This window comes from Typopeltis vanoorti, chromosome 21, assembly GCF_054136105.1.
Source record: "Typopeltis vanoorti isolate ZY-2024b chromosome 21, IOZ_Tvanoo_1.0, whole genome shotgun sequence".
Taxonomy (NCBI): domain Eukaryota; kingdom Metazoa; phylum Arthropoda; class Arachnida; order Uropygi; family Thelyphonidae; genus Typopeltis; species Typopeltis vanoorti.
Genome location: NC_143569.1, coordinates 14,119,693 through 14,133,548, shown reverse-complemented (window position 1 = coordinate 14,133,548; position 13,856 = coordinate 14,119,693). Strand labels below are relative to the sequence as shown.

General features: G+C 36.8%; 1 protein-coding gene and 1 long non-coding RNA gene across 2 annotated transcripts in view; one reads left to right on the top strand and one right to left on the bottom strand.

Moving 5' to 3' along the window:
• Window positions 1-13,856, bottom strand: part of LOC150094636 (oxysterol-binding protein-related protein 1-like) — a 714,206-nt gene that overhangs the window by 412,354 nt on the left and 287,996 nt on the right. Inside the window, exon 11 of the mRNA XM_090411347.1 lies at window positions 8,208-8,309. Within this exon, the coding sequence (XP_090267473.1) occupies window positions 8,208-8,309 (102 nt within the window). The remainder of the gene's footprint in view (window positions 1-8,207; window positions 8,310-13,856) is intronic.
• Window positions 1-13,856, top strand: part of LOC150094637 (uncharacterized) — a 150,024-nt gene that overhangs the window by 115,520 nt on the left and 20,648 nt on the right. The gene's annotated exons all lie outside the window — the stretch shown is intronic.

Below are 13,856 nucleotides of genomic sequence, written 5' to 3'. Positions count from 1 at the left end.
TGGTGGTTTTCTTCCATGATACTCTGTGGGTGGTGTCCAACACATGGTCAGCCAAGCCTGAATGGCCATAGTTGTGTTTAACAATGTACGACTTGTGGTCCTCCAGGCGGATGGATGCTGATCTGCCTGTCTGTCCAAAGTACGCAAGCTTACAGGAACAGGGTACTTTGTAAACTCCAGGCAGAGAGAGAGAGAGAGAGGAGGGAGCTGATCTTTCGTAGACCGGATAAGGGTAGCAAGTTTGCGGTAGGGCTTATGTGCTGTGTGTAGGTTATACTTTTTTAGTATCTTGGCTATTTTTTCCGAAGTGCCACGGATGTAGGGTATGGTGATGGCATTTTTAAAATCTTGTAGACGAGAGGGACGGGGAATGGGGAATTGATTATTTTTTTGATACTGTGTTCGCTGTAGCCATTGGAGAGGAAAGTGCTGTGTATGTGGTTAAGCTCAGTAGTGAGGGCGGTTCCACTGAAACAAAGATTGTGGGCTCTCTTGGTAAGCGTTTTAATGATGCCGTATTGTTGCGAGGGGTGGTGGTGGTGGTGGGAGAGTTTGTGAATGTATCTGCCTGTGTGTGTGGGTTTTCTGTATACGGTGAAGGTAAGTGTATCATTAGGCAGGCGTGTGACTAAGGTGTCTAGGAAGGGTAAACAATTGTTCTTTTCCTTTTCCATAGTAAACTGGATTCTTGGATGTAGGCTATTGAGATGACTGAGGAAGGAGTCTAACGTGTCTGGGCCATGAGGCCAAATAGAGAACACATATCTACATATCTTAGCCAGATAGACGGTTTGAGTGGGGCTGAGTCTAAGGCTCGTTTTTCGAAATCTTCCATATAGAAATTGGCAAGGGGGGGTGAGAGGGGGGAACCCATGGCGGTTCCCTCTATCTGCTTGTAGATTTTGTTCTTCCAAGAGAAATACACAGAGTTGATGGCAAAGGAAAAGAGATCAAAGATGTCAGAGGGAAAAACGTTTTCTAAGAGAGATAAAGTGTCAGTTAAGGGAATATTGATAAACAATGAGGAGATATCAAAGCTTACTAATATGTCTGTATTATTCAAGGTTAAATTTTCTGTGAGGGCTTTAAAGTGGGTCGAGTTTTTTATATAGGATGTGGAATTTCCGGTGAGGGGGGACAGAGAGTTGGCCAGCTGTTTTGACAGTCTGTAACAAGGTGCATTGGTGGCATGTACTATAGACCTGAGTGGGGAATTGGGTTTGTGGATTTTTGGTAAACCATATATTCAGGGGGGACAGGAGCGGAAAGGTTTAAGTTTTTTCGTGACATCAGGGGGCCAGGAGGTTACTTTTTTAAGTAAGATTTTTAATTTCTTAACTTGTGTTTTTGTGGGGTCGTGTTCTAGCAGGATGTAGGTAGAGCGATTGCGGAGGATAATGTTCATTTTACGATTGTATTCGCTGGTATTAAGAACGACTGTGGCATTACCCTTATCCGCTCTAGTGATGACGATACTTTTTTCTTTGCATATTTTTAGGAGAGCTATGCGTTGGGCATACGATAAGTTACTTTTTGGAGGCGAAGAGTGAGCGAGGATGTTGGCTATGTCGAGTCTGATGTTGTTGGCTACCTCCGACGGTAAGCGACCGATCCCCCTGTTCGACGTTAACCATTACATCGAGCACCGGCACTTCTTTTGGGGCAAAGGCAAAGTTACGGCCGAGGCAAAGGGTGCTGATGGCATCATCGTTGAGCCTTTTGGAAGAGAGGTTTATTACTGTCTGGAGCGGTTGAATTTGTGGTTGTGGTTTGTCTTTAACCAGGTTGCTGTATTTCTTGACGTGTTTGTTTTTTATTTTTTGAAATTCTCTCTGTACAGAAGTCTCCGAAATGTCAGAGAGAATCGACCAAAGTTCAGGGTTAAGAACGGTGGAGAGCTCTGAATGTAGGGAGCCAATGGTGACGTTCGTCACTGTGAGGGTGGCACGAGTAGAGGCAATTTGCTCGCGTATCGTCCATTAAAACTCCAATATTCCTAGCCTCATCAGTTAATTCAAGCATAATCCCACCAATCCAATGCAACATTTGATATCTAATCACACCAAAGTGCATGACCTTACATTTCTTCTTCTTCTTCAACCTTTTGGTTCTATCCACTGCTGGACGAAGGTCTCCCCTATGGTTTCCAGACCACTTGGTTTTCTACCAAGTGGTCTGGAAACCATCCATCTCACTCCTGCAACTTGTTCCAGTTCATCCCTCCACCTACTTCTTGGTCTTGCTCTTCGTCTTTTTCCATCCATTGGTCTCCACTCTGTTGTTTTTCTAGCCCATCTCTTGTCATTGCATCTAGTAATATGGCCAGCCCATCTACACTTAGCCTGTTTAATGTATTTTACAATATCTGTGACACCTGTTTGAGATCTTATCCAAGCATTTCTCTTCCTATCTCTTAATGTTATTTTTTGTATACTTCTCTCCATGTGATGTGTTGTTCTCAGCTTTTTGTTTAGAGCTTCTGTTAAAGTCCATGTTTCTCCCCCCATATGTTAGGACACGAAGTATACACTGTTCAAAAGCTTTCCTTTTTAGACTCATAGGATTCACTTCAGCATTGCCATTATTGTCTTAGTTGTATTTACAACTTTTGCTATATAATCTTACATTTATTAACATCGAAATAACAGCCAATGTCACATGCCCACAATTCCAGTCTATTTAAAACATTCTGTAAGTACTGCATATCAGCAACATTCCTGATTACCTAACCTATTACCTTTGCATCATCAACAAATAGCTCTATGTTACTTGTCAAATCTTTCTTAAAGTCATTAACACTTTGATTCCTATCAATGTAAATATACATACATCGTGCATGAATCCAGAATCCCATCTTACCATAATCATACCATATCTATTACAACAGTTATTCAATTTAGTCAGAGAATCTTGCAAACTTGTAGCGGATTTATTCAGAAGTATAACATCATCCGCATAAAGCAAAGAGCTGACATTAACATCTCCAATTCTGATATCATGTTTAATACCACTTTCCTTCGTAATGTGATCCATATAGATAATAATAACAGAGGGGATAATGAACATCCTTGTCTCACACCAGATTCTAAGTATTTCTTGATATAATGCCCCATTGACACCATATAACTGTAGTGTATTGAATAGCTTCTCTCTTGGCACCTTGTCGTATGCCTTTTCCAGATTGACAAAACTTAAATACAGATCTTTGTCATATTCCCATGTTTTCTCAACTATTTGTCGTAAAGTGAAGATCTGATCCTGACAACCTCTATTTGGCCTGAATCCAGTTTGTTCTTCACCAAGTTTATCTTCCACAATTCTTCTCAACCGTTTCTCAAGTATACTTGCATATATCTTACAAGGAATACTCAGTAGAGAAATACCTCTGTAATTCTCACATTCAGTTTTATTTCCCTTTTTATATAAGGGTACTATTAGAGCTCTACTCCAATCATCAGTAATTCATCCCTCTGTCCTGGCCTTCTGAATTATGCAGTGCAGCCACTGTAAGACGTTCATACCACCATACTTCAGCATTTCTGGTAGAATATCATCTATGCCTCTCCACATTTCAAGCCTTTGATGGCTTTTTCTACTTCAAGTATGGATATGTATTCCTGACTGCATGCCTGGGCAGTGTTTTTTACCACTGTGCTATCACTGCTTGTTTCATTTGGCAGTTTTTCAAAGTAATTACTCAATACTTCAAGGATATCTTTTTCTCCAGTTTTCATGTCACTTTATCATCTCTAATTCCTTTTAAAGCACTCTTTCTTCCATTCCTAAGCATCTTCAACAACCTCCAGAATATTTTGCCACCTTCTTGATATTTATTTTCTATATTCTTGCCAAAGTCCTCCCATGACTTTTGTTTAGCTAGTTTTACACAGTGTTTAGCATTCTTGCATTTGTCTCTTTATTCCCTAAGAGCGCAAGCTGACTTATTTGACAGGAACTTTTGATATGCTTTCTTCTTTTCCTTCACTGCCTCTTTAACTTCCTGTGTACACCATGGAGTTCTAATTTTTGTATACTTGCAGACAAGCTCACCACATGCCTCTCTGGCTGAATCAATCAGGGTTTTCTTCAAGGTTTGGTTCTTGGTTTCAAACTCTTTCATTTTTTTTTCAATAATGTTTGTGTATTTTAGTCTACAGTTCACATCTGGGAGCTGCTCAACTTTTATTATTCGCTTTAAAACTTTCTTAGATGTTATTCTCTTCAATATGAAATTCAATTTTATCCTGCTCAAGACTAAATAGTGATCACTTCCAATTTCAAATCCTCAGTACACTCTAGTGTCCTGCACAAGAGAGAAAACATCGCTATCAACAATAACAAAGTCAATGAGACTTTTCTTATACCTTGCCTCTTCTCTCCATGTGAATTTGTGCACATTTTTATGTTGGAACATGGTGTTAGTAATAACGAGTCCATGTCCTGAGCAGAAATCCAACCAATATTAATTGTCAAAGATGCTAACTAAAAGACAAAAAATAATTATTTGGATATTCCACAGAAATACTGTAGAGCAATTTTTTAAATAGAGCTAAAAATGGTCAGGAGACAGGGTTCTTTAAGTCCCAGTAGGTCTAGGACTCAAAGTGTTAATGTACAGAATGAATACCAGTGGACTAAGAACTGATCCTTGATGCACACCACTGGATTCCTTGAATCTTGAAGATTCACACCCCTCATATATGACTTTTTGTTATCTGTCAGTTAGCCATCCTTTTATCCATGACAACAGATTATAATCCAATCCCATATTCTACAATTTATGCAAGAGTCCATGCTGTATCGTCAAAAGCCTTAGGAAAATCCAGAAGTGTCCTAGTTTATCCATTGCATTATCTAACTCAGTGGTAACATTATTATAGAATGTGAGCAAGTTGCTAAAACATCATCATCACACTTTTCAGGGATTTAGGAATAGAATCACTTTAGAGGACATAAAGGATGTTGCTAAAACATGCCCTTGCTTTAGTAAACCCATGATTTCGTTGCAAAGTAAATTCTCTGTCAATCCATATCTAAATGCAAGCCCTAACCAACTTTTCCTCACCACTCTTGATATACTGATTGGTTGATAGTTGGATACATCAGCCTTTGTACCACCCCTGTACAATGGGATTACCCTATTCTGAGACTTAAATTTATAGCCTGGTCAAGGGAATAGCCAGTTTAACTGAACACTCTTTTAGCATCTGTGCTGATATCCCATCAGTCCTATTGCTGAATCGTTATTCAGTTTGTGCAACAGCTCTAATATCTTTCTTCATACACCTCAGTTTCTTCATTTAGTGAAGAGGTAGCAGTGAACTCAATGTTGCATACACCATTGATAGCTTTTAGCAAAATGGACACTCATTAGTTGAACAACCTCTTCAGCATCTGTCACTCTCATACATCTGCATCCAGAAGACTTATTCTTTCATATTCATTATTACAGCATATCGATAGAATTCTTGTGGGTTATCTTTAGCTTGCAGAGCCAATTTCTTTTCATATTCAGACTTAGCTCTCTGTATAACAGTTGTGACTATTCTAGCCTGTTGCTTATAATTTTCATAACGGGCATCACCCTTATGCACCAAGTATTCCTTCCACATTATCTTTTCTTACAAATCTCTTGCTTAATTCTTCGAACTCTAGGGACACATTCTGATATTGCATCATTTAAATATTTTTAAACCCCCCCCCACACACACACTCAATATCCTTCCCATCCAATAACTGATACCATGGTACAGAATTCAGCATACTCCTCGGTTGGTCCTAATTTCCTGCTTTGTAGTTCAGCATGTAACCTTTTCTGATTAGAACATTCATAAACTTAGTCACTTCCCAAGAGTACTGCATGAGTACTGTCATCAACCAGAAGCAGAATAGGTACGTCTTTATCTGAAACACCCTCTGACATTATAATCAAACCAAATCGAACTCTTTGACCTCGAGTGCCTTTTCTCACATGCTGCTTCAGGAAGTTGTCTCACAATAGGCTCAATAAATTCAATTTCATTTTTCTCATGAGATTTTACTGCTACCTACCCAATCAATATTTGAATAATTAAAGTCCTCCATTATGGTTACTCTTTTCGTGCCCATCATCTGTATTTTGTGATGCATTTCTTCATCACTACCAACTAATCCACCAGGTCTGTAACAACACCCCTCTATGTAATTGAGCTTGTTAAGACTCCACCTCACACCAGATGGCTTCAAATTCACTGCCACATGAAATACCGTTACGATCTCAACACTAACTGGATTCAAGTCATCCTATATCATTAGCAGCATGCCCCTCCTCTCCTATTCTGTCTATCCTTTCTAAAAAATACTGTACCCTTTACACTCGATATAGTTAGTATGTCTGATTCTGACAGCCACTCACTAATGCCTACAATCTGAGGTCCAAACATGGCAATAAATTCTACCCTGTTGTTTCTGATACTCCTACCATTTGTGTATAGTCATAATAATCTACCTGCATTTTCTTTTGTATACTGTTGTCTGCAGTCTGCATGATACAGTTGGACAATAGACATCTTTGCACACATTTAGTGGGTCAGAACTAGACAAACACAAAGTCGAAATTATTGTTATGTTAGTAATGCAGTTAGTATGTCTGATTCTGATAGCCAGGTCTCACTAATGCCTACAATCTGAGGTCCAAACATATTGACCAAGGCAATAAACTCTACCCTGTTGTTTCTGATACTCCTACCATTTGTGTATAGCCATAATAATCTACCTGCAGTCTGCCTGATACGGTTGGACAACTTGCAGATTTCTATTCTTCTCTAATGCCTTATATGTGTAGCCATCTTTGCATATGTTTAGTGGGTCAGAACTAGACAAACACAAAGTTGAAATCATTGTCTCCTCGTAATCATTTCCATGATAATGCCTATTCTATTCCTGTCATTAGCACAATTATATAGCATTGTCACTATTAAATTCATATTCTAACCATTCCTCCCATTATAATTTTGTTTCCCTGACTCTCTGTGTTAGGTCTCATACCAGTTATTATTACCAAACACATTCAGGGGTAGAATGTCCCTCTTATACAAGTCTAATCTTCTCTCAAACTCACTCCACACATCCAAAATCTAAAATATGCTAATATTTTGAAACAATTTCTAATCCTCTCAGGACATCATCTGTCATACACATTTCACTGATACCAGTAATCCTTGAAGACTGTTTATATGTTAGAATACATTACTAATAGTATTCCTATTAGCACCTATCTATTACTGCTTTCGTCAGTTTATCTCTGCTCTTTTATTTCATCTAACTTCCCTTGAAGCTATGGTCCCCACATGAGGTCACAATACCTTCCCCAGGCAAACTTGAATTACCCTGCTTCAACACCTTTTTTTTTTTTTTTTTAAATGTGTACCCATGAATGGTTGTAAACCTGTAGCGTATTTGTACCAAGGGTTGGCTAAGATGTAAGTAATACAGAAAGCCTGCTCTAGAGATCAAACATGAAACTTATTCAAGTAATAAAGCGACTAAGCAGGGCTCACAGCATTTCTCTACACCTAAAGACATTCAATAGACATTTATCTATGCATGCTGTAAAATTGGAACAACAACTGTCAGTTGGATAGTGGAGATGCTATCCACTTCGACAACAAAACTGGGAAGATATCTGCTCATAAAATAGCAATTTCTCGAGATGCTTTCTTTCTTCACTGTCTAGATGGAACTCATCTTTTGAATACCTCTTCTGTCATCAAACATCACCAAAATCTACATATTCCAAATCTGCATATATTCTCACTATGATATTTATTATCACTGCTCATCTTCTCAACTCTGCAATAACATGCCAAAGCAATATACTATCCTCTCCCATCATGCTCTTCTACTACATAATTTGTAACAATGCACTAAAATATTTCAGGAACTAGCCTTCCCCTCTAGACATACATTCCAAACGATCACCATTATATCATCTACATTCTGACATCACATTCTTACTCTCTATAACTCTCCCTCCGCAACACACACACACACACAACAAGCACTCCTCTAATTCTACTGCTCTATTCTTCAAATTCCAAACCATCCAATGACCATTAAAAATTACAATTTTGAATTTTGGTTAGCTTTTGAAGAAAACTAGCAATGTATGAGATGTATTGATTTCATTTCTTTGAAAATATGTACAGAATATACTCAAAAATACTTACCTGGCGATCAACCTGCTGATAATAAACATAAGGAACACTGAATCGCTGACTTGTATTATCAGAAAAGTGAATTACAAAGATAGCATCATCAGAAGGATCTAGCTATTTTCCAAGAAAAAAAAGAAAAATGGAATAATACAGATAAAAAACATTTTGGGCATTTTGGGGAGATTAATAAATATATATTTATACAATATAGTTTTAATTATGCAACAACAACAACAACAGAAAAACATGTTGCAATGCTTGCCGAACTGTAACGCTTCATTCAATGTGTTAGGATTGGCATCCATAGAAAACTCAGAAACATCGTCTTTCTAATAAAAATTGAAAGCACATTTAATGAGAGTTCTTTTGTAAGTGCATATAATTGCACATAAAGGGGTACTCATATTGTAATAAAAAAATATAAAAAAAAGTAGAACGATCACGACTTTGATGGACCAAAGCTGAACCTCTTGCTTGTGCCTAATGCTACTTATAGGCATGCTAATCAACTTTTTCTTGTAATGTAAAGGTGGGTTTACTGTAATCGAGAATGATAATAAGCTCTTAGAAAATCGTGTCACCTAGAAAGAAGAGACAATTGTTACTACTTTTTTTTTTTTTTTCCTGTGGTGAAGTTTATTTTAGGATGTAAGCTGTTAAGATGCACCAAAAATGTATATCTGAATTATAAGGCCAAACAGCAAATACATCTTCAACATAGCACAGTGTGGCAATGTTGAATGCTTGGTTTTCAAAAAATTCCATACAGAGCTGGGGGGGGGGGGGGGCATCATAGTCCCATCAAGCTATTTGTATATTCTTCCTTTCCATAAGAAAGGATGGGAGAAACACACACACACACACACTCAATCTATATAATATACATACAAAAACACAAGGTAAAAGTAATTAAAATGAAAAGCCAAATGGCTAGTTTTCTGGCAACTTAATAGAAATTAAGCAGATAAAAATCCTATGTTGTTATATAGCCAGTAAGTGAAACTCAAGATCGAGAACTAGTTCTCGATCTTGAGTTTCACTTACTGGCTATATAACAACATAGGATTTTTATCCGCTTAATTTCTACAAGGTAAAAGTATTATTTATTAAATATGCTGTCATATATTTCGGTCTGAAATTAACAGACTATTGTCAGTTGCTTAAAAACAGTTTTTACAAGGTAGAATGCAAATAATTGATTTTTTCGAAACAGAATGAGCCGTGTGATGTTAAATCACTAATAGCATTATGCTTTCACTAAAGAAAAAGTTAATCATAAAAGTGTAAAATAAATTGCATATGTATACATATATATCAGTAGCATCGCATGCCCATTTCAGTTGGGTGTGCTGTCGTGTATGTTATGAAACCTGCACTACAAAATTCACATCAGTTTGACTATATGATTGCATTTTTATCTATGTATGAAAGTTTTGAGAGTACACAGCACATCAGAGCTCATCTTAATTGGTACAATGCAATTAATTGCAGGATAACTTTGAATACTTTAATTTATCAATTAATTGTAATCATATTTATATTTATGAATTTAGGGACACAATACACACGTGTTGAAAAGATTATTTTACTGATTAATAATAAAATAATAACTTGCCGTTTCGACCCCTGTATTGAGGTCATCTTTAGAAGGATACATGTGTATAAGGACAAGCTACGTGCTGTTGCACTCTATACAAGTAAATTACATCTATGTTGTTAACTAATCTTTTTTCTTAGCCTGCCCTCTAGTGATAAAAAAAATAAATAAATAAAAATAAAAATAAATAAATAAAATAAAAACCACAATAAACTCTGCTAAAGTCCTCACATACTAGGATTCTTCTGGAATTATACAGTTTATATTGTTATATTACAATTATCTTCTGGATTTGTATAGTACCGGTTGCTATTGAATGTTCAGGAGAAAAAAAAAAAAAAAAAAAACTTCACCAAGTCTTCTTGTATTGAGATTTTTCTTCGTGTTGCTATGAAGGTTGTAGATGGGTCCTCCACATTCTTGCAATTGTTAGACCATCATTTTTATTCAGATTCGGATCATGTTTGATCATTTCACATGCTTCCTTGAATTTCCGCTCGAACTCAGTTTTGGTGCGGTGTAGGGACTTGGTACCTTTCCAGTCAATTCTGTGGTACGTTTGGATGCGTGGTCAGAAAGGCCAGTTTTTCCAAAATGGAGGTATTTTATGTGACGTTTGTGTTCATCCTTTCTGATTGGGATGGTTCGCCCTGTTTCCCCTATGTATTATATGTTGCATGTGCAATCTATTTTGTAAACCCCTGGGTGGGCTAAGTGTGGCAGGGGATCCTTGGAAGAACTGAGTAGGTGTCTTAATTTTGTCGGGGGTTTAAAGGTGGTTTTGATGTTGTATTTGTGTAGTGTTCTGTCTATTTTTTCTGAAATGCCTCTAACATATGGTATAGCAATAGCATTCTTGAAATCTTTTTTGTTATTAGCGGTATCTTTGTGGAGGATCTTGTGAATGGTTTTTATACTGTATCCATTTTTTATAAAGGTATGTTTGATGGTCTCATATTCATGGTTAAGAGCTTGTTCATTTGAACAAATGGTTTGAGCTCTGTGTTTAAGGGTGCTTATGACCCCTTGTTTTTGTGTTGGGTGGTGATAAGAAGTTTTGTGTATGTACTGGCCTGTGTGTGTAGGCTTGCGGTAAACTGAGAAGGAGAGACAGCCTGAAGGAAAACGTGTGACAAGTATGTCTAGGAACAGAAGAGAGTGTTTTTTTTTTCAATTTCAATGGTGAATTGGATTCAATTCACCACTGAAATTGAAATTGTAATCAATTCGCAGTGTGGAGGAACAATCTGTTTGTTTCAGGATTTATTAGAAAACAACAAGGAAGGAGAATGCTATATTTGGTTGGTATATTTGAAATACTCAAAGGTGAAAATATGTGAAGCATCATTTACAAGACATGCGAGAATGGGAAACGAAAAGAAAGAATAAGTGCGAGTAGAAATGCTTTCATTAATGGCAAACGAATTATTAATAATTAACATTTGTCATATGTGGTCCTACAAGTTGCGGGGTAGAGCGAGTAGCACAATCCTATAAAGTCTAGACGTGAATAAGTGGATTTATGATGGCATAATTAAAAAAATTACGAGGAGACGGAGAGTATGGCAAGAATAAATATGGTTTGATGGAACAGCAAATCGTCTCATAAAATTTGTTGCACATGTTACGTTCATTTCTCTGGTCTGTGGATATTTTGCTCCGTTTTCTAAGAATTTTCTTTTGTTTACCAATACTCAGTATGCGTTTTATTATCGGATATTCTCCACACTTTTGGGAATCCTACATTCATTAGTTTTTCTTTTAGTATCAGGGCTTTTGTTGTAGATCAAGAACGCCTTATAATACACAGAAGTATTCATTTTTATTCAGGAATAGATAAAATTTTTCCATCTGTTGTTTCCAAAGACTAAACTAAAAATTTCTCTATACTGTTAAAAAACTTTCTAACCTCAACAGATGCTATACTGCACAAGCAAGAAAAACAATTACCTTTGTTTACGATTAAATACAGTAAACAGATTTTTAACATCTGTATACTATATTAAGGAACAATTAGTGTAAGAGAACTCAAACGACATGCTTAATGGGAAAAAAACCACCCCCCTCCCACAGGCTATGCTGTATGCATGCAAACAGACTAAACATAACACCTAATTAAATACATTTGTCCTAACATCCACTTTCAAATTTTCAGTTCCAGAAACATGTGTAAAAGTTGTTTGTAACACAGCCATTGGATACAGAAAGCACTCAATTTATGAAAAGCAAAATGAATATATATATATATATATATATATATAACTTGCAGGGCCGTCGTCAGATCAGATCGCACCCTTAGGCAAACAATTAAATATCGCCCATGATGGATTATAAGACAAAAATGTAAGAAAATCTCCAATTGCTATGTTGTTTTTATTACAAGAGAAACATTAATGCAAAACGATTACATAATAATATTAATTAAATGTTGCTCTATGGGGATATCGCACAATGAAACTATTAAAAAAAAATTATATGCTATGTTTGCCACTATTGATATAGTTGCTAGACCAACCAATCTTTCTTGGGTCGTTGCTGTTCAAAAATAATTTTTAATCAGTTTAAGCTTGGAAAAATTTCTTTCTGCACTTGTTAAGCTAACGGGAATTGTTAGTGTAGCAACGGCGCCTACCGCAGTATGGCCGAACAAGCGCCCTTATTAAGCTGTGCCACGAGGCAGGCCTCTATGCTACATCCTGTCGACGGTACTGATAACTTGAAATCAGTTTGAACTGCATTTCAGATATTCAATATCATCCAGACACTTCAATGCTAATTGCATTAAAATGTGACCGCTCGACAGGGAAGCCGCATACATACACTAAAAACTAGTACCCACCAGGGAATAAGGGAACAACAGACAACAAGGTGCAAATGAGACGTGTTAATATAATTTTAAATATGGAAAGCATAAAGGACGAATTCGCTATTTCATTTTAACAGATTCACATTGGGCAGCATCTCCCATGTGTCTTGCTTGAAGGGGGAACTCGCTTTTCATTATGTCCTTCCTTGTCAGTAGGTGCATTTTTACAGTTTTCAATGTATACAAAATTCTAGTTTGAATAGTTTTGGTTAAATTTTATTTCTAAAATTAGTATGTGTAAACTGTCTCAATGATATAGAAAATCTCAAGGGGTTTTGAAATTTCATAACTTGAAATCAGCAATTCTGATATCAAGCTAGGAAATATAAAATGCAAATTTGATTGAGATTTTTTTTGTGTATATATGTGTGTGTGTGTGTGTGTGTGTGTATATATATATATATATATATATATATATTAGGGGGGCACCTCCCCCTGGTGCCCCCCTAATATGTTGCAGAAGAGCATCATCCACGAGTTTCTTCACTACCTAGAAATCCATCAATTAAACAGTAACCACCAATATGGATCCCCCCATTCTTATTCTACAACAGACTCCCCTCAGTAACTTTTCCCACCTTTGGACACACATCATGAAAAGATTTGGAGAAACTCATATGGTTGTGGTTAATATTTCCAAGACATTTAATTGAGCATGTAATGATATCCCTCCTCCTCCTCTTTGCAAGTGGATTTCTGGCTATCTCTCTGGTTGTTCACTGCATGTCATGATGGATGGTTCTCTCTCTTGTCTGATTTATCCAACAATTCTGGAGAAATCTATGGCTCTGTGATTTTTGCCTACACTTTTCCTCCTGCATACATCCAATCCTATTCATAACTCTGCTAATGACAGTACACTCCAGTCCTCTTCTTCACTTACAAAACACAGTAGTGCACAGATGACTCAAGCTTCAAGATCTTCTATGACTAATTCTATTCTTGAGAGACACTTGTGACATGAAATTAAGAATTATCAACACGTTAGCACAAGAGTATTTTAATATTTGCCAAATATTTCAGTCTGAAATTAACAGACTTCTAAAGATAAACGCTCAACTATGTCGCTGCCTGGTGTATATATAAAGTTCCGTGTGACTGCAATCTGTTGTACTTTGGACAAACCGGATGCTCCATAGAAAAAAGAATACAAGAACATCAATTGTACATTCTTCACAACAAATCCAATAAGTCTGGG